A 26260-nucleotide genomic window follows, 5' to 3' on the forward strand; every position below is an offset into this window, starting at 1 on the left:
TTACTTTTCCTCCAAATTATTAAAAATATCACTAAGGCATAAATTAATCATTAGGCATTTAACCTCTAAACACCTTTATGAAACCAGATTTGCTGGCAATTTTACATAAATGTGAATTCTTACTTTCCAAATAAATTCAAAAACCAACTGCAAACAGTCTACTAATAAACATTTAAAATTAATATTTGACTATTTCCCCAACCAGTCAGATATTCAGATTGTCAGCCTATCTAGTATATTCAAAATGGCCAGCTAGCCATATTTTAAATTAAACATAAGCCCACGGGATTTAGCTTTGTGCGCTTTGCACATTTAGACTTGTGTCAATATCAAGAGTCAATACAAACCTAATACTAAAACACTCAATCTCTTATGTTGAAATTTTATAAAACCAAGATTCTCTTAAAGCATCAATACCTTTTAGAGTCATTTTTAAACCCCAAAATAAACTCAATCTAAGGGGAGTTTCATTATAATTGAATATGGAATTGCAAGTCAGACTGGGCAACACATTAAACAATTAAACAAGCAAGAAGTTTAATTAAATTTCTAATTCACGTTGGATTTCACTCTACCCTACAATTATAAGGTTTCAAGCCAGTATCAAGAATTCAAGAGTGCCTTGCTGAAAACATATCTGCAATGTCAATAGTGAGCAATATATTAATGTCAAATAGATGGGGAATAATGGCTCCTATTGCCAAGATCCACTGGAACCTGGTTGCCTTTTTCTCCTCTACCCCAAGTCCACTAGTCCCTGGACAGGGTAGTGGCAGATTTTCATGACAAAGATAATGGAAAAAGAGGTAAACTGCTTCATTTTATGGAAAAAGAACCTGATAAAAAGTTGCTTTTGAAAGAAAGGGACTCACCAGGAATTGAAGAACCTGGAGTCTAGTTTCAATTCTACTTGCTACTCCTGTGTCTTTGGGAAAATTCCTTTGTAGACAAAGTTACCCTGGGTCCAACAGGATACAAAATCTGAGCTCATCTACCACAGAGGCATTTAAGGAAAAAAAACTCACTATCTGTTAATTCATCTATCTGTAAAAATGGCTGAGGCAAGAGAGGGTGGGTGTTGTTCCTGACCTCTGTGGTTCCAAAGTTAAGGCTCTTTATTACACTGCCCTGAAGTAAAACCTTCATGGGGAAAGCCTCGTGTCTATGGATACATATTGTACATAAATATGTATGTGCAGAATGAGTGTGTGTGTGTGTGTGTGTGTGTGTGTGTAGCACAAAATGTCCCCAAGAAGCTGTACTGAGGAAAAGGCTTAGCACAAACTACTTATCAACTTGCACATGTTTAATGCTCCAAGGAAAAAGAATGCTCAGCTACATAACCAGATAAAAGAAAAGAGTCTGCAAGACAAGAGACAATAATGCAAGCCCAGAGCTCAACATACAGAGTCAACACTGTCGCAAAGCATCATGGTAATCTTGAGGCTTCCTATCTTGAAGAATTCAGAAGAGTTCCTAATTCATTACTCCAAGTCTGTATGGTATGTAGACAATCCATTAGGTTGCTTTTATGGTGTTCCTTCTAGTAGATCAAAGCCCTCTAAAACAGTTCAGTTTTTTTCTCAACCTGAAAGATGTTTAGGTTGGAAATGATAATATGATAATTGGAAAATACAATTCAAACCCCTACCACAATTAAATAGGCCAGGAATAGTTTTGGCTTAGTAAACCACTTATAACCTCAGGTCTATTTTGTAATATATGAAGCACAATTTCCAAGCTATCTAGTTTTTAAAATGTACCAACAGCAACAGCTTTAATTTAAAATGCCAGTGTTCAATATGTCAAAGCTCAAATATTCTCTGAGAGGGAGCTTTAATGCATATATATTATTAATGCACTTTCAGAGAACAGATCCCTGAGTTGATTCTGACCAATGAGTCATTAGTCAAAGACTACATAAAGCAAATTTGGTATATGATAATATATGAGAGAATTTTGTTTCTGTTTGCTCTTGCTATCCAGGGGGAAAGAAACAAAGACAAGCACAGGAAATCTTCAGTCTCCACTAAGGAGATAAGATAATGGAGTGTAATGAAACAGCATTTTTATTCCTTACTAGCCATTTGGGCAAGAAACTCTTTGGAAATGAATGGGAAAAGCCTGGTCTTGTACCATGGTGGAATCTCTATGCCATCATGAGCTGTGTGGCCCAGGCAGGTACTTATATCTCTGGTCCTCAGCTTTCTTATTAGAGAGAGAGAGAGAGAGAGAGAGAGAGAGAGAAAGAGAGAGAGAGAGAGAGAATTGCCCCTGTCATTAGTTCCGTGAAGATTTAATAAGACAAATATTAAAAGCATAGCATTGTACTTGGAAGACAAAGTTAATGTCACTGAATATTAATTCTCTCATAGGATTGATGCCAGGAAAGATTGGAAGAATAATAAATTCTAAAGGGTTTTTGTTGTTTACTATAGCAAACTTCATAAAGACAGTAATATTTTTATGAATTTTTTAATTTATAAAGTCCATTAATTTAGGGGATTTGTGATTTTTGAGAAATTTTTTTCCTTTTCCTCAAAGGGCTAGCTGCTTTGTGCAAACTATGATATTGCAGATACAAAGATGCGGATAGGACTAAAACCACCAGCCACTGGAATATTCTAATAACTGCTAAGTCAGATAATCTGAGCTCTCAATCTCAATGTTTTCTAGGCAAAGATGTTTAGAAGAAAGTCTGCTATTCTAATAAGCAACAGACAGGCCAAACACATGCTTCTGATAACTGCTTCAAATTGGGCTCTCCCCAGTGAAAAGAGTCTATTCAACATTAGTCCAAAGTTCATCCTAAAGGAGAAAAATGAGTGTTCTCACACTGCATTCCTATCTCTAGTGACTTGTGTGATGTACATTCAGTGTTACCACAGTACAAACATATACATTTAAGAATCATCTTAATCCACACTGTTAACTAGCCAGAGCTTACTTAGTCTCAGACCCATAAGGCTCTTCCTCCCCATTGCCCTTACTTCTAAAAAGATAATTTAAACTCTGAGACTGAAATCATATTCTTTAGACAACTGGAAAAAAGAAAACACCATCAAATCAAATCAAAACTTTGCATAGATTATATTAAGCACAATTCTATAATGTGATCAAAAGTCTCTCTAATAATTAATTTATAAATTAAGACTTAACTTACTTTATTTTAAGGAAATTCTCTGAAGCCCTAGTCATCCTTACAAATTGTTAATAATAATGTATGTTATTATTTGATTCTGTAAAAAAATATCCAATTTTTACCCAACAGCATCACTACAAAATAAGTGGAAAGTATTTAGGTTCTAAATCATATTTTTCATTCAGTATGTGAATATACCATACAAAAATACCTCTTCTTATAAAACAAACTGAAGGAAACTTTCATCTTCGGAGAACAACAGTAGGTATTCTTGCTATAAGTGAGACAGCATGGGGCAAAGGAAAATGCTCTGGATTGAGATTCAAGATCAGTCTCTGCCACTTGTTAAGTTAAAAAAAAAAAGAAAGCACACACGAAACACTTAATCTCTCCTCTATTTTTTTTTCTTTCTTTTTCTTTTTTTTTTTTTTAAAGATAATACCCCCTGGCTACCTCACAGCACTCCTTAATAATCAAATGAAGTATTATCCAAAAATGCTTTGGAGACTATAAAGCACTATATAAGAGTAAGGCATTATCCCTGTATGCCACCAGACTCTAAATACTCTAAATGAAGGAATTAAAATCTGAAATCTTCCTTATAATACTCAGAATCAGAAAAAATGCCATGCATAATTCAATCAGAAGGCCCCAAATTGATTTCTAAATGCCTTTAAGATTAAAACTGCCTCATTTACTTTTTTTTGCAGGGATGACAGCAATTGGCATCACACCCTGCCCATAATACTGGACTGAAACTAAACATTCAATTTACCTATACCTTTATCTGATCCAAGTTACCATTCAACTAAACTAGGTAATGAAACCATCTTTCCAAATTAAGTTTCTTTTTATTTAAGGGAAAGAATGTTTAAAACACAAAGTTGGAGGAATAGCTACCTTCCAATATCTGAAGGGTTACCAGTAGAGGAAAGAAATATGTTCTACTTAGGCCCCAGAAATTACATTAGGAAATCACACTTACACAGACAGGTTTCATTCAATCCACTGTAAGGAAGAGTTATGGGAGAAAAAACACCTAGAACAAATTAATTTTTCTAAATTACTTATCTGTGTTCTATGGCATTTTCCCTAATTATACTTAAAGCAAAAAAAAAAAAACCCATATATGATTAACCTATAATAACTTTTTCTACATGAAAAACAAAAAATTCAGCTGCAAATATCTTTCTTAGATTGCCCAGAAGGTCACTAACTTTCAAATTTGCCTGGTAGCATCACATGCACTGGATTTTTCTACGCTGAAATTTCCCAATTCCATTCTCCTCACATCAAATCATGCGTGCTATAAGCCTTCATTTACCTTGCAATTTACCACTGCTTTGCATTGACATTATAATGCTGACTTGAAAATATGCCTTGTTAGAATGTAAACCCCATGAGAGAAGAGAATTGCCTTATTCATCATTATTTCCAGGCTGCCTAGACCAGTTCCTGGGAAGGAGGTAGGAGATGCTCATGAAATACATGAACAAACAAATACAGATACACAATATTTAGTCTCATTCAATCACTGTTTCAAGCTTGACTTTCCTCTCTCTCCAACTAGACAGCTATTGACTACTCTCTTGTGAAGAGGAAAAAACAGTTTCTCCCTTTGTTTCCACTGTAAAGACTGCCAATCTTCGATCTTAGTTTATTTTGTATTGTATGCCCAAAGTAATAACTCCTATGATCTAATAATTTCTTATCAAAAAATATTCTACAAGTAGTACATATGACATTAACTATCAGGTTTACACTTATAAATTAAGGCGTGCTCACTATTACAGAATTCACGGACCATGTCATTTTTTTAAGAGGAAACCATATATATAGTTGACACAATACAATGAACAGTTCCAAAACAAACATACTCTTTGTGTTATTTACATTACCCAGACAAGCTGGAGGCAGCACAGTGACTATCACTGTTAAGTTAAACAGCCCTCTATTATGCTGAGTGAAATAAGTCAATCGGAGAAGGACAAACATTATATGGTCTCATTCATTTGGGGAATATAAAAATCAGTGAAAAGGAATAAAGGGAAAGGAGAGAAAATGAGTGGGAAATATCAGAAAGGGAGACAGAACATGAGAGACTCCTAACTCTGGGAAATGAACTAGGTAGTAGAAGGGGAGGTGGGCGGGGGGTAGGGGTGACTGGGTGATGGGCACTGAGGGGGGCACTTGATGGGATGAGCACTGGGTGTTATGCTGTATGTTGGCAAATTGAACACCAATAAAAAATAAATTTATTTTAAAAAGTTAAACAGCCTCATTGCATTATTATTCATTTAAGAAGAAGAAAGAAAATAATAATAAATAAAAAAAAAAGAAGAAGAAAAGAAAAGCACAACAGATCAAAGGGTCTGTTACAAAAGCTCAGAGAAACCCAACACTAATTCAATTTAACAATGTTACTTGCATCTAGTTTTTACAGAATAATGCTTATTGGTTGATGGAAATTTTGGTATCTATCCATTCCTCTTCCTGCATAGGACTCCTCCTTTATAAGCATGCTCAGGAATGCCAGAAAAATGTCAAGTAAGTATTAAATATAACCAGAGAAAAAGGAGAGAGGTTGATCCCCACTAGGCAATAACAGAACAAGAATACTATTTAATATTTACTAATGCTTTGTCATGCATGAAATGCTTTTACATGTTTCTGGATCAAACAGGCTACTGAAAGACTCCATTTAATGACAGCTGTGGTTTTTCTGAGCACTGTCCCGTGTCCTACTTCCTTTTATTGCTGCCAGGAAGCTGCGGTTTAGTTCCCTACACTGACTTAACTGCCAATTTTGAAACGTTATAGATAATACATTAGATTCAGGGAGAGTTGAGCTGGCTTCAACTTGAGAGATTAATGTGAATAGGTCAGTACCATGAGATTCAGCACAGCCCAGGGCCAAGAGATCAAGTCTTGCATGGATCTCATATCCATAAACAAATTCTTCGTATTAAAAACTGGTAAAGAAAGCCTTTTAAGGAGAAAAAAGGTTGTTTTTAAAGAAAAACATTTCTCCAAAAACATAAAAATGCACGTGGGCAGACAGTACAGAGCTGCTTTGTGGACTGATATTTTGGTAATATGCCGTAAGGCTACCAGTTTCCAGTAGACATTGACACAGGCTTTGAACACCCAGAAAATGCTAGCAGGTGCTAGCAAAGTAAAAATGTCACTCCCACATAGGGCACATCCAAGAAGGCTCACCCTTGGGCCAACTCTTGATACCACCAGAGTCTTCCTTTGCTCCTTCTAATTTTCTTGGTGTGCTTGCCAGGGAGGAAATTTCAGAATAAATAACAGGCACAAATGTCATTACTGCTGGAAAGAAAATGCCCCAAGAGCACAAAGAGCCATCATGGACCACAAAGTCATCTTTGCTGATGTGGTTGACTATTAAGGAAAGAAAAGCTTACCCTGTTGTTGCTACTGGCCTGGATTCTTTGGGCCTCACAGTCCTTTCTAATAAACCACATAATAAAACTTAATGAAACCAGATCCCTGAATAGGTACAGTCTGGTCTTGGAGCAGATATTCTTGATACTCATTTGGACAGTACAAAATAATGTCAAATACAGATAATACATCCAGGGATTTTTGCTTTGGTTTTGGTGGAATGAAAACATTCTGTAGCTAAATCATCATGATGGCCTCAACAGGAATTAGTGCTACTAAGAAGAAAAAAAAAGTCACACGACTACAAAAGGCCACCGGGTGGCTCCATTATAGCAGAGACCATTTAGTGGTAACACATACTCACTACATTCCTTAGGCCTAAATCATCATCTTTGGGTTGTAACACATGGGCGCTAACTGCAGCTCATGAGCCAAATATGGCCCACCACCTGTTTTATTGGAACACACCATGCTTGTTCATTTATGTATTATCCACGGATGTGTTATTACTGCAACGATAGAATTGAGTAATTGTGACAGAGACCATATGGTCTACAAAGCCTAAAATATTTACTTTCTGGCCCCTTACAACAAAAGTATGTTTGGCCCCTGTTCTAAGAGATAAAATTCATAGTCTCAAAAGATATTTACTTATATATTTGAGAAGATCCAAGTAGACCTCCTAATGAAGAAAAGGAGCAAGAGAAGAAAAGATGAGAAGAAGAATACCACCATGTTCGTAGTAGTAGTAGTAGTAGTAGTAGTAGTAGTAGTAGTAGTAGTTGTTGTTTGGACCTGCTCTAAAATTTTCTGACTTAGTTTCATGTAGATGGAAGGGTCTCCATCTAGGCAAAAGTGTACACACAGTCTTTAAATGTGCACAATACAATGCCAAGTTAAATATTATAAATATGGATCACTCACTAACCAGTTGCAAAGAGCATCCTCACTTGCAACACTCAGCAGATTTCTTAATCTTGAACTGACATAACATAACACAGCTTTATTCCTCGAAATCCCAGAATGGCGAGGGTAGGCACGCTCCCTCTGGCCTGACTATTCAGGCCCCAGAGGAGAAGCAGTGATTCCAGGCCTACTGGTCCACTGTAGAGAGCAGCATATAGTGAGGAGGGTCCAACTGAGAAGGCCAAGGAGACCGTGAAATGGCAGAGGAAACAGGTGCATAGAAATGAGCCTCTCTTGTGCCACCTGCCAGTATCACAAAATCTAGGCCATGACTGCATTTCTTCTGGGTCAGGAGCTGGGATAGAGGGGAAATGTGAGGAAGTAGGTATGCTCTGAGTACCTCAGAACCGAACTGGAGTTTGGGCCAAATTCTTCCCACTTCTTCCAGAGGCAAGGAGGCCCAGATAGCATGTGAACTCCATATTGCTCTGCAGTTTCCAGCAAAACTAGAGATTAGGTCAGCATTATGTGAAAGAGTCTAGGTAATATGGAAATTACTCATATCCTGGTTGGTTCTAGAAGTTCCATCCAAGCACTGAGTCAGTCTGCCAGAAAGAAACATATATGGAAGGAAAAAAAGAAACAACCTAGAAGCATCAGGTTGGATGACTACAAAAATGCCTTTAAGAAACTAAGTTTTATTTTTGAAGGCTAATTTAAGAAAAAAATAATTATATGTAACATCAACTTCTAGAATCTCAAAAACTCTCATGCCGCTAGTAGAGAATATGTTTTTGAGTATCTCCTACCTAAGGACCCAAATTATAAAACGTTCTTATCATGCTAGAAAAAGTTTCTTTCCATCAAGGGCAGTTGTGATATTTTTGTCCAACAATAGAATTCCTTAACCCATCAAGTCTTTGGGGTTTTTTTTATTACCCTTATCAGAAAACTTGAATAAAATTTCAGATTTACATTAAAACTATGATTTTCCACTATGTGCCAGGAGCTGCGCAGGCTGTTCACATGCTCCTCATGCGTGTGAACAACACTGACAGGATGTGTATAATCTTGGCGTTTTTAGTCCAAGGGAGGAAGAGTCACAAAATGGATCCAATGGTGACCCCATCAACCGAAGGGCTAAGGCAGTTCATCCTTGGCAACTCAAAGGTACACATATAGAAACTGAAATAACCAAAAGGCAATTGCATTCTTTATTTAAGATTTCAAAGGACATAAAAGGGAATATAATTCAGAATCCACAGATATGTATTTCAAAAGGTGCTTCTCTCCTTTCCAAATTCTTCAAACCCCCATAGCTCCAGAGCCTCATTCATACCAAAAGCCCAAATTTCCTTTCCATTCCCAGAACCATGAAGCTTTTTTTCCTTTCTTCTAGCATTAACCATACAGTTCATATTAGCTTCTCTCTCAGTAAGCAAGAAGGAATCTCTATTCCTTAGGAGGAGAAAAAATAGGTGATAATGGGCAAGCACCTAACAGATTCTCTTTAACAAGCAGGGGGTGGAGGAGTGGAGGGAAGGCTATAAATACTACCCTTGGATAATTTTTGTCGGGCCATATAATTACAATTGTGAGAGTATACTGGGGAGGTAAGGTTACTGATTTAGCATAATGGTCAGGAAAGATCCCTCTTACGAAGTGACATTTAAAACCAAGATCAACAGGATACAGAACAGGAGGAAAGGCCATCCTGGGTAGGGAAGCCTCAAAGGTGGTTGCCTGAGGCCTGTGCATTCTCCAGGAACTGAAATCCACTCAATCTAACCACCGTAAAATGAGCACAGGTAAGACTGATAGGAGATTGGCCGGAAAGACAGGCAGGATAAAATCACGAAGGGCCTTTAGGTCCTGGCAAGAAACTGGAGATTATATCTATTGCAATAAATAGCCAATGAAGGGTTTGAAGGAGGCCAGGCCACAAATGGATCACCCTGGATGCTTCCTGAAGAGCAGACTGGTAAGGAGGGGGCAAGGAAGACAGAAGCTCAGTAGAGATGTGAAAGGCTTAAACCAGGGAGGTGAACATGAAGATCGCAACCAAGTGGTCAGATTCAATCTGCAGTGATTGGTGAGAAACTGACCACAGGCTGAGGGAGAAAGGCACTTCCTGGACTTCCATCTATTTACACTTCAGCAAATGGGATTGGGAGGAAGATATTATTCAGCTAGAAACACCCAAGAGTTCAGTCTTTAAATTCAATCCGTTATATATTAACTAAAAATTATTATATTTATAAATTACAGTATTTAAATTCAATTGCAATAGCTCCCTCATTGTTATATGCTCAGGGCTTCTAATAATATCTGGCAACAAGGCAAGTGCTCAGTAAGTACTTGGGAGAATGAATGTAATTTCCTCCAGTAATTATCTCTATGATATTCAAACTATCTGAGCAATATCTTTAAACAAATTTTATGTTTTTTAAATTGTTTGATAAAATATAATTTCATATTTAAAATGTGAAAAACATACTCATTGCTTTTATAATACAAACTACAGAAGGTAAATTTCAAGAAAGTATTCTTATCTAGTAGATCCTGAGTGTGAGGAAAAGGCTTTGAAACATTGTTCTGTTTGACCTCTGATGATTTAAATTTTTCTTTTTAATTCTGTGGCATGTGTGCTTTTTATGGTGAGTGACCTCAAATTCCTTCTGGAAGTAAATGGGGGGAATAAATTAGAAACACTGTGGCTCAGATCAAATGCAATTTGTGGAGTTTAATAGCTAGATTCCTGCCCCGGGCCCCACCCTAGCTAGAGAGCAGTCCTTTAGCAGTTCCAGGTTCATCCTAGGAAACAAAGTTCAGGGCCTGTCCTTCCAGATGTCCAACATGACAATGCCACCTGGTCCCAGAGTCCCTTCCTGGCTCTATAATTTCCACATCCCCTTCTCCTACTCTTCTCCCAACAACCACAGTCTTTGCATTTAACACTTAGCAACAAATTGTTAACTTAGCAATTAGCCCTAACTATCCTGGGCTAATCTTTGAGCACAGGTTAGTATCTCTCTGTTATTCTTCCTAAGAAAACCATGCAGCACTGTGCCATTATGGCACACAATGAAGGAAGCTTAGACAGTGGGAATAATGCTAATGCATCTTCCAAGAGACCTTCTTTATTCAAGGGATTTATATACATTGTTAAAATTTCAAGAACTGAGTCAAGTCAGTCAGATTAAATTCCAGCCAAGGGAACCTTTCAGTTGCCTTCAGTAAACACTACAGAGGCTGGTTCCGAAACTACCACTCTACCACTTTCTACCATTTGTAATGCTTCCCCTCACCATTTTACTTTTTCTTTCTTTAAAATGCCTTCCTAGTCTATTATTCAATCTATTTATTTCATATTTTACCCAACTTTGACTTATTTCTGGAACAGTTAAAGAAACTGCATGATCTTTAGGTTTTAGTTACAGTGAGGGGGATAGAGGGGACCAGAAAAAGAAAATCTGACTCTAGTCTTAAATAACAGGATTTGAGTCCAGTTGCTTATTTTAGCACCTTCATGGATAAAGAAATTGCTATGAACTGAGATCCTGAACTCTATTATAAATTATATAGCCATGAAGTTGTACAAATTTGCTAAAACAGTCCCATGATTGCTAGTTTCTGGAGCTACAAAATGGGTATAACAATGTTTATCAATTTAAATCAAACAGGAGAACTCATAAAAACAACACTGGATACAGGGGGTTGGGGGAAAACATATCCATAAGCTTCCTGACAATATTTTGAACATTGCTATAGGCACTCACACCCACATTCTCCTGTATCATTACAAAAACTAGCTAAAGCTAATAAAAATATTTGCCATCTTACTTCACAGAAAAATAAAACTAAATGGAATTGTGAGACAGTGACAAAAGCACTTTTGGAAATAAATTAAGAATAAGCAACGTGGAATGCCCGGGTGTCTCAGTGGTCAAGCGTCTGCCATCGGCCCAGGGCACAACCCTGGGGTCCTGGGATCGAGTCCTGCATCAGACTCCCTGTATAGGACCTGCTTCTCCCTCTGCCTATGTCTCTGCCTCTCTCTCTCTCTCTCACTCTCTGTCTCTCATGAATAAATAAATAAATTTTTTTAAAAAAAGAAGCAACATATATGCATTCATCTCTTAAAGATGTTAAATACATTCTTCACAGCGGAGTCCCCCAGAACTATGGTTCCCAGCCTTATTTGGTTCAGTAACCATTTCAACAACCTCAAGCAATCCATCCTGCTACCAATTCTCACAGGAGAAAAAGGAAAAAAAAAAAGTTGTTCTCCCTGCCCTATCCAAGTGGGTCACTGCTGCTTTTCTCTTTGTTCAGCCTTTCTAACAGAGGTTTGCCAAATTCTGACATGGTTCACTGCATATTTTAAATGCTGGAAGTGGTTATGGCCAAAGAAGGTCAGAGAACATGGCTACTGAGCAGGGGTGGGGATGTGCCCGGCAAAGACACAGGCTGAAATTTAGGTCACCTCTGGGGAGATGATACACATTTACTGGGTACTTACTGTTTATTGGTATTCATGCTTTTCTATGGTCTTTTTTAATGTTCTAAATTAAAAGCGGTATTTTAAACATCTTAAAGGTGATTTGCAAATTTTTTAAAATAAAAATGATCCAATCATCCTATAAACAGCAGAACTGCCATCTTCTGTAAATAGACCTGGCAAGCATTTCATCAGTCTTAAAATATCACCTCCCCTGATTTCCCACCACCCTCCCACCAATGCCTCCCTTTCTTTCTCTGAGTTCCTTAAAGCAACACTCCAGAACGCTCAAGAGGACCTGTGTGTCCCATGTTAGTGCTAAAGACACTGGCAGAAACCAGCGTGGGGAGGTACCCGAGGCTTACTGTTGTTCATGGGCTGTCAGGAATGCTGCTGGACTTCTTAGTTTTCTTTTATTCTCCCTGGCTTATAGAATAAGGGTACTAGAACTTTAGATAATGGATAAAATAGCAAAATTTGAACCACAGGTAACATCGTAAGCTTCAGAACTCACCTAGATTATCCTATTTTCCTGAACACAAGACAAGCAGGAGCTGTCTTACTAAGCAGGGCTTTCCTGCATAACAAGCCTCAAAAAAGAGGGGAGGAAATAAAATAATGGAATATTCTGATGCTTGAGTAAAATCCTGACTAATTTTACTTTGCCATAATTGGCATAATCCCTGCTTATAGAAGCCCTCAACTTCGACTTTGAGCAATTCTCAAAAAAGGTACTTCCACCCTCTCACCATCTGCATGGGCAGTCAATGGAATTCTGAAATACAAACAGCCACTTGGAGGTTTAATTATATTGGTGAGGTGCCTCGAAGATGCTCAAAGATTAAGAATCCCGGTTTCCCTATGCGTGGTACAGCCATCTTTCTTATGGTGAAACAATTTCAATCCACCCATACTCCCATAGGTATACAGCTATAAAGCAGTGACTAGTAGTTGTCTACAAGTGCAAATTTCTCCTTTCTTCCATAAGACAACTTTGATTCTCAGCCAAGCACTATCCTGCCTGGAATAAAGATTGTATTTGCTAGGTTCCCTGTGACAGATGTGGCCACATGACCAAGTTCCAGTCAGTATTATGTAACAGAAGTTTGTGGTGTTATCTGTCTGCAAAGGATGCTTAAAAGTGAGGGGTCACCTTCTGCTGCCTAGGATACGGAGTTTATAACGAGCTCCAGGGCTACCTTGGACAACAAAGTGACAAATCTTGAGTACAGAAGCCAAATGCTGATAATGGACAGCAAAGACCTGAGCCTGGGTCCCTGAGGATACCCAGTGAGCCACCAGGCTACCCCTCATCTACCTACCCCAGATTTTTTTTTAACACAAAAGAGATAAAAGCATCCATATTATTAAATCTCTGGTATCCAGTGTAAAGTGGTTTGATTTATGGCAACTGCACAAAATGTTAACTGACATGCTTAACATACAGTCTAAGGAGCCTGCATGCTCTGGATAAGAAATGTAACTTCCTTCCTCTGCAGAAATTTTTTCACTCACCTACAGATAATATAGCCAAAGAGAACCCATAAGAAAATACTAGCTTAACATCATTCCCACAAGAGCAAAGGCCTGAGATCAGCCCTGCCTTTGCCCACTGTCACCAACCCCTGGTAGACAAGCCTACCACTTGAAACCTCATTAAAACAGCACCCTAGGTTTATGATGTAGCCCACCACCCATAAGACACTGGGCCGATGCCACCAACTTCATCATTCAGGCCCCACCCAGGGGACCTGTAGTGTAGCTGTGGCATCAATGCACACATCTGCTAACCTCTTGTTTCACCATTGTGACCAATAATAATACATTATACGGGCTATAATGGTATACTGGGATGGTGCCTTCAGATTTTGCAAGTCCTCATGAGTACAAGAAGATCCTAAATATAAAACAATATTAGTAATAGTGCTAACAATAAATATCACCTATTGTTCAACACCATGTGACTGCTGGTGTACCACTTGGCGAGCACTCTGCCCGAAACATATTATCTGGAATTCAAAATATTATTATCCTTATTTTACAGAGGAGGAAACCAAGGCTCTGAGAGATAATGAATTTAGGTGAGACTATGCAGCCAACTCACGGCAGTGGTTCTTGCTGAATCCAGAATTGTCTAAGAGCTTAAAACTATTTTAGCAGCACAATCATTCCTCTTTAAATGTTAGATAAAATAATCTCAAGAAAATCTGTTTTTCTCACTTCAGAACTACACTAAAACATTCTAATCTTGCCCCCATTTTATATTAACATGAGCATTTCTTAAAACAAATCAAAAGAAGAAATGAAACAAACAAAAAGTCTGATAGAATTTGTCCACAAATGGTAAATAGTGCTAGAATACAAATGAAACAAATCACAAAAGTGTTGGTTGGGTTTTTTTTGTTTTTTGTTTTTTTTTTTTTTTGGTTTCTTTTTCTTCTGAATTTCACCTCTGCTAACAGTTTCAATTTCAGGGTGACCTCCATGTTTTCATAATAAGGGTCACTATGCACATTTTAATCCCAAAATATCAAAACATCAAAACTAAAACGAAACCCCTATAAGAACATGTTCTTGTGTACTTGTGTAATTACATCTCTTTATGCTATTCTCTTTGAAATAGGTCTGACTTATTTCTACATCTTTCTCGAGCTTCCACTTTAATAAAAGGAAAGAACACTGAAAGAAATCAAGCCCTTCAAACATTCACTGAATACATCAAGCATTTATCTAGGACCCAAACCATAAATGAGCTAAAAAAACAAATGAGGGGAGGAAACGCATCTTTCTATTAAGATCTGTATATGCATGAAGGTGTAGGCTTGTGAGCTATTTCTAATTCAACGAGCTACATAAAATACAGTAATTATATCAAAAGTTTATCATTAAGAATAGTGAATATTTTCACAGGCTGCAGAAAGCTAAAGAATTACAACATGCTCAGGAGGAGAAAGTCAAACAGAAGGTTAGAGCTCCCTCTGTCTTTTTCTTGAAGAAATTTGCCACGACCTCCCTCCCATGTTGCCTGGCCAAGGTCCCAGGCAGAGCCGCAGGCCCCCAGGCCCAGTGTCTCCCCGACTCCGCACATGCTGCGAGCACTGGGGCACATTTACTCAGAGTTCATTATTCGTAAGAGATTTCAGTAGTAGAAAAGAGCACTTTGAAAAGCAGGAATACTCACAAAGCCATTTCAAACTGTTCCAGCCATTTTTTCTTTAAGTCTTTTGTTTTGCAATAAAATTCCAACCCATTCTGTCCTTGGGTGTGGATGAGGTAGAAGCCGTAAGACCACTGCGGAAATTCAGTCTCGGGTTAGCAGGTCCCGTCAGTAACATCGTGCTTCCTAATTCCCTAACCCACCCCACAGGCACCCACAAACCACTCCTAACATCATCGGCATTCAAGCTACGATCAGATTTCTGTAGTCCACGTCGCATCTCTAGCAGCTCTGAGGCCACATGCATCATGCGAATGCCATGAAGGCACCGGAGATGATCACTGTCAGTGGTGGCCCTGTCCAATTATTTCTCACAGAGGCTTGTTCCTAACCAATTTCTAGAAAGACAAAACACCTGCATCGATAAGCCCTCTCACATTAATGCATGAGCATACTTTCCTTGAATATTCAAAGCTATGAGTAAAATATAGTAATTAATTTTCAAAAATTCACCTTTTTATTTTCTTTATCGGTCGTAGGATTGTTGGCTATTTTATACTGCTGAAGATCTATTATTTCCTTCATTTCATAGTTATCGCCTTTTCTTTTACATACAATCACTGCCAAATCAAATAAGAAGATATGCCTAAGAATGAGAGAGAGAGAGAGAAAGAGATTTAAAATGGTTTGGAAGCATGGATGTTAACTTTTCCTTGGTAAAATCTAATTAAACCGACCAAATATTTTTTTCTTGGAATGAAAAACAAAGGCAGTGTTGCACACAGAAAAGAATGAACTGTACATACCCTGGCGCTACCCTTTACTGAATGAATGGCCTTAGTCTACCTTAGTTTCATTAAAAAAATATGCAAAATTATAGTAAGAATATGCACAATACAGAGTTTCTGTAAGGAACAACTGAGATAAGCCACAAAGTGTCCATGAGCAATTATCTTTTTTTTTTTTTAGTTTAAAAGCCAAAACATTTACAGAATAGTAATGACAACAATAGCAGTTAACTTCTGATGTTTCTAGGAGTCGGCCAGAATGTGTTGAGAAGTGTCCATCCCTTTCATAAAGATGACTCACTTAATTTAAATCCTCAGGACCATCTGCTGAGGTATTATTTTCATCCTCATTTTATTGGGGAGGAAACTGAGGATTAAAAAAGTTAAGTAATTTGCTCAAGGCCATAGGGCTAGTGAGATGAAGAGCAGGATTCACACCCAGATCTAACTGGAACCTGCACTTTTACCCTCTATGTTGCTCCGCATGATTTTATGGACCACCTGAAATGCAAATTGAACAGCGTATGAGCAAAATGTAAACTAGAAAAATTTTGCTTATATTTATGGGTTACCTGTTAAAAACAATGTAACTGGAGAAAAACAAACCTTGTAATCCTATCGTTCAACACTAATATTTTTTATCTTTTCAAAAATTCTCAGTAATTAACATGTATGCATTTTAAAATAATGATAAAGACAATGATACATTCACACAGCTCTAGTCCTGGCATCATTTTCAAAGACTTCTTTCCTGGAGATGCTAAAAAGGATTTGGATCTCCTGGGAGCTACCTGTAGAGTCTGGGTATCAAGTTGGAAGCAAAAGCTGACACTGCCCCCTGCTGGCTCACTTTCTCGCTCCAAAGGTTCCAGAAAATGGCCAGTTTAATCAAATGAATCAGATTAGCAATCCTATGTATATAATTTGGGATACCAGGCTAAACTCACTAACCTGAACTTCCCTCAAGAAAATATCATGAAATTTTCCCCACTTAAGACTTCCTTCTTAGGACATCTCGTATTTTTTAGCTGTTTTCAAATGTATCCCAAAAAGAGAAATCTAAAACAATTGTGTTATCTATTACTTTATCTCTACTCTCATTTTAATGTGTCCCTTGGAGCCTCAGCTGACATTCTGTTTGTCATATCCCTTTAAGAACTTAGACAAATCAACAGATACCAGAACAGAGAAGAAAAGACCTAACATATCTATTGGAAAATTTTTAGAAAACCATAGGTTGGTGTGTCTCCTTATTTTTCATCCTCTGTTTCCCTCCTTTGTCCTAAGAGAATTGTTTTCTCAATCTTCTGATACCACTTATTCTGAAAATCAGTATTTGCTCCTCTTTTCTTACCTTTCCTGCTTCGTATGCTTGTCTAGAGTAGTTATTCGAATTTCACCATCTCCCTGAGGTCGTCCAAAAAGCAAAACTGGTTGGTTCTAAAATATAAAACTTACATGTGTCAGTTTTTTGTAATCATGTAAAAATAAATAAATATTAGCGAGGATATTTGCTAGGGACAGCTACCTTATTACACTACAGACTTTATCATTTTACATTTTTAGCACACATACCCTAAAAAGCTCAGGTCTACATGATACACTTTTGAAAACAGTCTGTCCTTGGACATCCTTGGGAGTATACTGAGAACATTAATTAATTTTACTTATAACCTGAAGCGGGAAGCTACCAAAAGCAAGAATTAACTGGAAGAATTCAAATCCCAACAGTTACAGCAACTAACACTTACTGATCACCCACCGTGTGCCAGACACATTAGTAGATATAGGGCAAAATAACCCCGGCCTAGTGGGGGAAAAATATTCACAGAAGTATATAATTATAAATGTGCAATAGCCATGAAGAAAGAGTACAGGAAACATGCATGTTTCCAGGCGCTTAATTTGGTCTAGGAAGTCAAGGATAGCTTCCTTGAGCTAAGATCTCAAGAATGAAAAGTATGACTTAATGGTTAAAAATAATGAACCATTTCCCCAGAGGCTGGCAATAAAAAAATAATAAGTATTTATGAACACCTACTGTACAAGGTGCTAATGGGAAAAAGAATTGACTGAAAATTATCATTAACATCTAGGAAATTATATTCTAATAAAGGAAACAGCTATGTAATTAACTGTACTGCATGAAAGTATAAAAATAGACATTCTCTATCAAGGTCCCCAAGATGTATTTTACAAAATAGAAAACTCCATCCTAAAATTCATAAGGAATCTCAAGGAACTCTTAATAGGTCAAACAACAGGCAAACAACTCGAAAAAGAACAAAGTTGGGGTCTTAGTCCTCCTGATTTCAATACTTATTACAGAACTATAGTCATTAAAACAGTGTGGCATTTGCATAAAGACAGACTTTTAGACCAATGGAACAGAACACCTGGAAATAGGTCCTCATATATATGGTCACAGGATTTTTGAAACTAGTACTAAGACCATTCAGGGGGATGGAACAGCCTTTTCAACAAATAATTCTGTGGAAACTGGATATGCACAGGCAAAAGAATGAAGTTGGAACCTTACCTTATGCAATATACCAAGCTGATTAAAGAGCTAAAAATATTAAACTCTTATATGAAAACACAAGGGAAAAGCTCTGTGACATTGGACTTAACAACGATTTCTTTTCTTAGATATAACATGAAAGCACTGTCAACAAAAGAACAGTAATTCGAAATTGATCAAAATTAAATCTTTTATGCAAAAGATACTATCAACAAAGTGAAAAGGCAACCTATAGAATGGCAGAGAACACTTTCAAACAAAACGTGTGATAAGAATTGGTATCCAGAATATAGAAAGAGCCCTAAAACTCAACAACAACAAAAGCAAGCAATCCTGATTCAAAAATAGGCAAAGGAATTGAATAGAGACTTCTCCAGAAAGATATACAAATGGCCAAAAAAGCATATGAAAAGATATTCAATATTCCTAATCATTAGGGAAAACCATAATAGACACTGCTTTGTACCCATTTGGATGGATATTTTTTTTTTAGAAAGAAGAAGAAAGAAAAGAAAAAGTGTTAGCGAGGATGTGGAGATACTAGAACTTCTGTGATTGCTGGTGGGAATGTGAAATGGAGCAGTCACTGTGGAAAACAATACAGCCAGTCCTCAAAAAATTAAACCTAGAATTACCATACAATCCAGCAATTCCATTTCTGGGTACATAACCAAAAGAAGTGAAAGCAGGGACTCAAGCATGTATTTGCAGACTCACATTCATAGCAGCATTATTCACAATAGCCAAAAGGGGGGAAGAAACCCAAGTGTCCATCAACAGATAGATAATCAAAATGTGTATATACAATCAACGTTAAATTTTAAAGCCTTAAAAAGGAAATTCTTTTAAAAAAAAAATGAAATACATGCTACAAGGATGTATACTGAAGACATTATGCTAAATAAAATATGCCAGTTACAAAAGGTCAAATATTACATGATTCCATTTATTTTTTTTAAGAGTTTATTTATTTATTCATGACAGACACGGGGGGGTGGGGGGGCAGAGACACAGGCAGAGGGAGAAGCAGGCTCCATGCAGGGAACCCAATGTGGGACTCGATCATGGTTCTCTAGGATCACACCCCGGGCCGAAGGCGGCACTAAACCACTGAGCCACCAGGGCTGCCCTACATGATTCCATTTATACAAGGTACCTAGAGAAGTTCACAAAGACACAAGTAAAATGGTGGTTGTCAGGGGCGGGGAGGAAGGGGGAATGGAGAGTAAGTGTTGAATGAGTAAAGCTTCATTTTTACAAGATAAAGACAGTTCTGGAGATGGACGGTGGTGTCAGCTGCCCAGCTACATGAATGGATTTAATGTCACAAAACTGTACATTTAAAACTGGCAAATGTCATATATAGTTTACCACACACACGCACACACCATGCTAAACAGCTATCCAGGTAATATGTTAAGGAATTATGAAGGGAAAGTAATAATGAGAGATCAGGGAAAGAATTATTTTAGTTGGACCTTGAAGGAATTTGCTAGAAAATAATGGGAAGACATTCTAGGCTTTGACAATTTATCATCAAAGGCAGAATGATAAAAATGTGTGGCAAATTAGAGACCTTACAACACAGCAGGAGACCTGCAAAGTCAAGTACATGGGCAGGTACTAGCTGGATGAGTTCAGGAAAGTAGCTTAAGTCCAAATCACCAAGGGCTTTAAATATCATGCTGAATCCCAAAGGCAACAGCAAATGTTGACAAGGTTGGAAAGAGAATGAATCGCAAAGTCCATTTGGAAATGCAACTTTGTGAAGGAATGACTGGAGGCTTCTGTGACTGGAAAGGCGGCAGATGGGGTCCTGGAAGGGGGATGTGACTGTACATGTGAAAAGAAACAGGCTCAAGATATTCCAGAGAAGGCAGCAATAAAATTGCTCGACCAAGAAAAGTATCTTTCCTTCAAACGGGCATCTCTATTTTCACTGCCCACAGCTCCATCCAGGCCTCCACCAACTTTCTTAAGACCACCACCTCAACAACTTGTTGACTAGCCTGCCTGCTAAAAGGGTTTTCTTGAAATGTAAATCAGAATGAAACTCTCCTACAGAAACCTTTACTGGCTTCCCACTGTAATCACAGTAAAAACCCCGGCTCAGTGCCCAGGCCTACAAGGCTGTGGGACATAGTCCTCCTGCCCTCCTCTCTCCCATCTCAGACCCATCAGTCTTCCCCTCACTCACCCAGCCACTCTTGCCTTTCAACCTTCTTGAACACCCCAGGTCCTTACCATCTCTGGACATTTCATTTGCTATGGCTTCTACCTGGAATTCCCTCCCCAGATCTCTGTACCACTGGCTGCTTCTTATGCTTCAGGTGCAAGAGGCAAATGACCCAGAAGGACTTTTTCTAATCATCCTATCTAAACTAGGACTCTCCTTATTGTCCTCTGTTGCCCCACCCTGTTCACAGCAGAAATCTCAGTACAGCATTTTTAAACTCTCTTTTCACTGCTTCCTCAACCATGAGACTACATTGTTCATAGTTACAGCCCCAGCCCCAAGCAAAATGTCTGGCACACAGTAGTCACCCAGTGAATATGTATAAAATTAATAGATTAACAGGAATGAGCCCAGAGTGTGTATATATATGGTAAGGGAAAGAAAAGAAAAGACATTCTGAACTCCAATGTCTAGAATCTGTACAGCCAGGGGAAGAGGCATAGTGTGATTAAGGAGAGAGAGATAAGCTGTGGTGGAAAGTCCTTGCACAATGTTACATGTATCGCAGGTGCCACGAGACACCTGCGTGGATGCTGCCAACCAAGAATCAGAAACAAACTTACAACAACAGAAACGTCAAGGTAAACGATCTTTTCTTCAAAAACAACTTGTAGAATGTCCTCTGATTTGTGGGTGAGGGAAGATGGAGAGAAAGATAATTACATACCAGATTTTCTATAGATAGCTGAAACTGTTTAATTTCACGAAGAGTCTCATTATCTCTTTTCACTTCATTCACATATTGTGCCAAGTCCTAAAGAATAAAGGGAAGGGTACAAAAAGAAGTCATAATAAGACTGGAGAAGAGACGAAAACTGAAAGAAAACACATCTTTAATTTCATTAGTAGTAAAAGTAATCACCCTAACTTTTCAATGACAATAAAATAAATGTCCAATCAATCAAAGCTGCAACTCAAAAGCCATTTTAAAATGTCTGGAGTACAGCTGGGAAGACTGAAGAGTTGTCATTTACCACACCTCTGAGAAGAACAAGGATAAAAAACAAAAACAAAATCTGCCACCATACACAACAACAAAAGGAAACTAGGTCAGGAGAATGTAAATTCCAGACACGTTAATAACTGACCTTGAGAGAATTACATTTTTACATGGGTGAGAATGAGGTCAATAATGCAATAATGAAGGATTAGCAGGGAGAAAAAAGTAACTAAAAGTTAGACAGTAAATCCAGCAGGACTGTTTTCTGCAACCAGTTAGTGTCTTGGTTCCTAAGAGCATTTGGTCAAGACAGCCAGTTCAATTTTAAAGACTTAATGAAGGAAAAGCAAAAGAGAGGAGAAAAACCTCAGAGCACCAAAATGAATTAAAAGCAGACAAACAATGCTGGACACGGTTCTCCACGTGCCTTCTTCACCTACTTTAAAATGTCTTTTCTCATATTTGAGGAAACATTAGCTAATCTCTCCATACTGTAAGTTGCTATTTTTATTATATGTGCTCTAGATTTTCCTGTTTTCTGGGTTTTCTTTTTTCTCTACCCTCTTAAATTCATCTGCAACAGCAGGAACAGAACCCTGACCAAAAGCAGTTCCTAACTTTGTTCTAAATGAAAGTCTGACTTTTCAGAGGGTGTATCTATAAATGACTTTTTTAAAAAATTGGGAACTTTGTATGACTTCTGAAAACAGTAACAAATAATTGTGTGATATTTCCTGCCAGGGTACTAAAATCAGCTCAACAGCAGAGCTAACGCTGAAACCACACAGGGACTCACTCAGAGAAGTCATTATTAGCACTGCTCTGAGTAGAGTCACATTGGCATTTTGTTTGGAGAACAAATATGTGCATGTGTTTTAAGGTAGGGGCACGTATTTCTAAGTCAATGTTCAGCACCACGTAGAGACTGAGGTTTTACAGATTCCCCAATATACTTAAAAGTCTGCCTTTATCTACATCTAGTTCTTGATTTTCAGATTTACCTACAATAGAAACCCAAACTGAAATCCACTTGTGGCATCCACAGATGTAAGCAGGGCAGATACCCTCTCTTGAGGAAAAGAAGTCCCATTGGTGTTCTGAAGTCACCAGCTGACCTGCTGCTTACACAAGCCAACAGTTTTCTACTAGTCACCACAAAAGGAATGTGAAATAAAACTATTAAATCATTCCCAGTGGTAATAAAAGTTGTCATACTTTCATAAATAGCAAAAGCTATCTTAATACACCTCATGGTTTTATGTATCTTTGTCTAACAATTGAATTCATGCAGGGATATCTATTTTCAGTTAAAAATATCCATTTCTCTGGGGCACCTGGGTGGCTCTGTCAGTTAAGCATCTGACTCTTGATTTCAGCTCAGGTTAGGATCTCAGGGTCATGAGGTCAAGCCCCGCATCAGGGTCCATTGGGCTTGGTGCTCAGCAGGGAGTTTAGTCTACTTGAAGATTTTCTCCCTCTGCCCTCCCCCGACTTGTGCACACTCTCTCTCTCTAAAATAAATACATAAATCTTTACAAAAAATATCCACCTCTTCCCACCAAATGCAAAACTATACTAATACTTAACATGCTATAACATATTAGCAAATCACACGTATTTATTAGCAATTTGTACTTTCTTGTTTTTAGGCAGGAATAAAAAATACAAAGAAGTTAATGACACATTTGCCTTACCTTCATTGCATCAAGAGCCAGTTTCAGATTTGCCTTCTCCATAGGATCAGTAGTATGTTTGACCAATTCCTATTTGGAAGACACAGTTCAGTAATACTTTCTTCAATTAAAACCAAAATATCAGAAAGAAAATATTTTTTAAAATAATGCATTTTTATCACTATTTATACCATAATGTAATAAATCTGGTACAACCTAACTAGGTTCTGTTTTCATTAAAAAAAAATCTCAAACTGGGCAGCTCAGGTAGCTCAGCGGTTTAGCGCCACCGCCTTTGGCCCAGGGTGTGATTCTGGAGACCCAGGATCGAGTCCCACGTCGGGCTCCCTGCATGGAGCCTGCTTCTCCCTCTGCCTGTGTCTCTGTCTCTCTCTGTGTGTCTCTCATGATTAAATAAATAAACCATTAAAATTTTTTTTGAAAGAATTCTATTCCCTGCCATTACACTGACATCCTTCTCAAAGGTCATGGAAGGGTCCCTTCATTGCCAACTGATTCTGATGGTTACTCCTCTCCCTTGGCTTCCGGGATATTAGAATCTTTTGTTTGTTGCTATTATCGTTGTTGGTTAATCCATCTTAAATTTCTGCCTATTCACCAGTCTTTCATACCTTCTTCTTTATCTGCAACTTGGAAAGTTACCATTCCCTAGATTTTCACCTTAGTCTTCTGTTACTCTTCCTAAACATACTCTACAAATTCTATCACAACCATTGCCATAATGTCAACACTCACCTAATAAGACAATCCCTCTCAAAGCAATGTGCTCAACCCAGAACTCACAGAGTCCCAGACTCTTCTGTCCAACTAAACAGTTCTACCTGGGTATCTATCTCACAAGCTCGTCTAACCCAACAATTCCAAACTTAAGGCACCTTCACCCACAACCCTACTCTTGTTCCTGTTTATGCTTTATTGAATGATGGCACCTCCATCAGTGGAGTCATTTAAGCCAAAACCTAAGAAGTGTCCCAGGTACCCCTCTCCCATACTATGTTCCGGTGATACTGACTTTGACCTTTCCCCTGGAAACCATCCTCACTGCCACTACACTGGTTCAAGCCCTTACGCTTTTTCAAATGGGTTATTATAAATGGGCCTTTGACCTGTAGCCTCTCTGGACTACACTCTATTCATTCTATTGACAGCAGAGCTGGGTTTCTAATATATAAATTGGATTCTGTCTCTACCCTATTTAGACTTTTGTGATGCCCACAAAAGCTTCAGGTTGTCATCCATACCTCTTAGATCCTCTGTGGTCTGAATTCTGCAAACCCATCCCAACTGTTCTCTCCACTCCACCCAAACAACCTATATCCCATCCACACTAAATTAACCACAATTCTCAAAATACATTCTACTGTCTGATCTCATTAGGCACACTGTTGGCTCTCCTTGATATACTTATGAAACTCTTACTGCTCCCTTCACAGCCAGTTCAAGAATCACTCAAAAATTTTTGCTGAGGTCCATATTAATAGTGTTTCTAGTTATAAAGAGGACCTATAGCCATTAGATTTTTAAGTATAATAAACTTGTCCAAGTGATATTCTTTTATTTCTATTTTTACTTTTCCTTTATTAAATAATGATATTAAATTATTCTCAGTTTCAAATCCGTCACCCTCAAATATTCTAATTTTATAAATCTGGGATTTCAAACCATAAAGCATTTCAAAAATTATTTCCCCATTAAAGTATAGCAGTAAGTAGGAAATGCTCAAATTCATTTATTCAACAAATGTCTAAACATTAGACAAATTCTACACTACGCTATCAAGATGGAAAAACATTTCTAGGGCAGCCCCGGTGGCTCAGTGGTTTAGTGCCACCTTCAGCCCAGGGCGTGATCCTGGAGACCCGGGATCAAGTCCCACGTCAGGCTTCCTGCATGAAGCCTGCTTCTCCCTCTGCCTGTGTCTCTGCCTCTCTCTCTCTCTCTCTCATGAATAAATAAATATCTTTTAAAAAACCACACATTTCTATAATTTTGTCTATATGTGGTGCCCCAAATAAAAACTTCCCTATTTTAAAACATCATAAAACTAAACATTCTTTAGAAATTTAAAATATAAAACACTCCAGGAGGAATTAAGAAAAAAGTCTGCTCAATTTCAAAAAGGTATAGCCATAATAATAATAATAATAATAATAATAATAATAATACAAAAAAACCCAAAAAGGTATAGCCATATTTTATGCTTTTATAAGTCTCTCTAGAACTTTATAAATGACCATAATAGATATTTCTTGAAAACTGCACCTTTTAAATTCTTCAATTGATATTTGACTATACCAAAGTTACAAAATAAATTATTATCTTATTTTGGACATGTTTTTGGTTTCATGATGTCCCAGAAACTGATTGCTTACGTCTTCCTTATTATTTTTTCATAAAATCCAATTTGATTAAGTTGCTTTGAGTTTAGGTCTCATAAATGTTTTAATGCATTTTAAAGAAATAATCAGGGTTTGAATTTTTCTGATTTCTCAGTAGAACAAAAATAGAGATGACTAATAATTTTGCAACTACAGTCCAAGGAATTTAATATACAAGATGTATAAAGCGCAGCAGACTCAAAATTGTATTTCACATACAGGTAGTAGATCTTTTTAAAATGACATTTCACAAGCATCAGCAGAGTTGACAGACTAATACTGTAAGACATTTCCTTGGAGCAGAACTAATGAGCCTCCTGGTACAGCCATCAAATTAAATTTATAAGACTCTCCACCCTCATTAGAGGACTAACTGTGGAAACCATAAGCTTTGTGGTTATAACAAGAATCACTTCAAAATAAATGTACTCTTATTATAATTTACTACAGCAGAAAGCAGCATGGAATGGGACAGAACTTAGTTTATGGTTATAAGGCAAAAAGTCCAAAACACTTGACCTGCCAAAAACCAGGGGTATTGTAGCTTTGAGATTCTAACAAATGATTCCCGCTAACCAAAGAAGACTTG

General features: G+C 37.7%; 1 protein-coding gene across 4 annotated transcripts in view; it reads right to left on the reverse strand.

Annotated features, from left to right (window-relative positions):
- Positions 1-26260, reverse strand: part of VAV3 (vav guanine nucleotide exchange factor 3) — a 352499-nt gene that overhangs the window by 152996 nt on the left and 173243 nt on the right. For all 4 annotated transcript variants that reach the window (XM_077905669.1, XM_077905668.1, XM_077905667.1 and 1 more), the window contains exons 11-15: positions 23294-23362; positions 21327-21413; positions 17257-17342; positions 15628-15760; positions 15139-15248 (exon numbers count right to left, since the gene is read on the reverse strand). In XM_077905669.1, the coding sequence (XP_077761795.1) occupies positions 15139-15248; positions 15628-15760; positions 17257-17342; positions 21327-21413; positions 23294-23362 (485 nt within the window). The remainder of the gene's footprint in view (positions 1-15138; positions 15249-15627; positions 15761-17256; positions 17343-21326; positions 21414-23293; positions 23363-26260) is intronic.

Source organism: Canis aureus, chromosome 8 (genome assembly GCF_053574225.1).
Source record: "Canis aureus isolate CA01 chromosome 8, VMU_Caureus_v.1.0, whole genome shotgun sequence".
Classification (NCBI taxonomy): domain Eukaryota; kingdom Metazoa; phylum Chordata; class Mammalia; order Carnivora; family Canidae; genus Canis; species Canis aureus.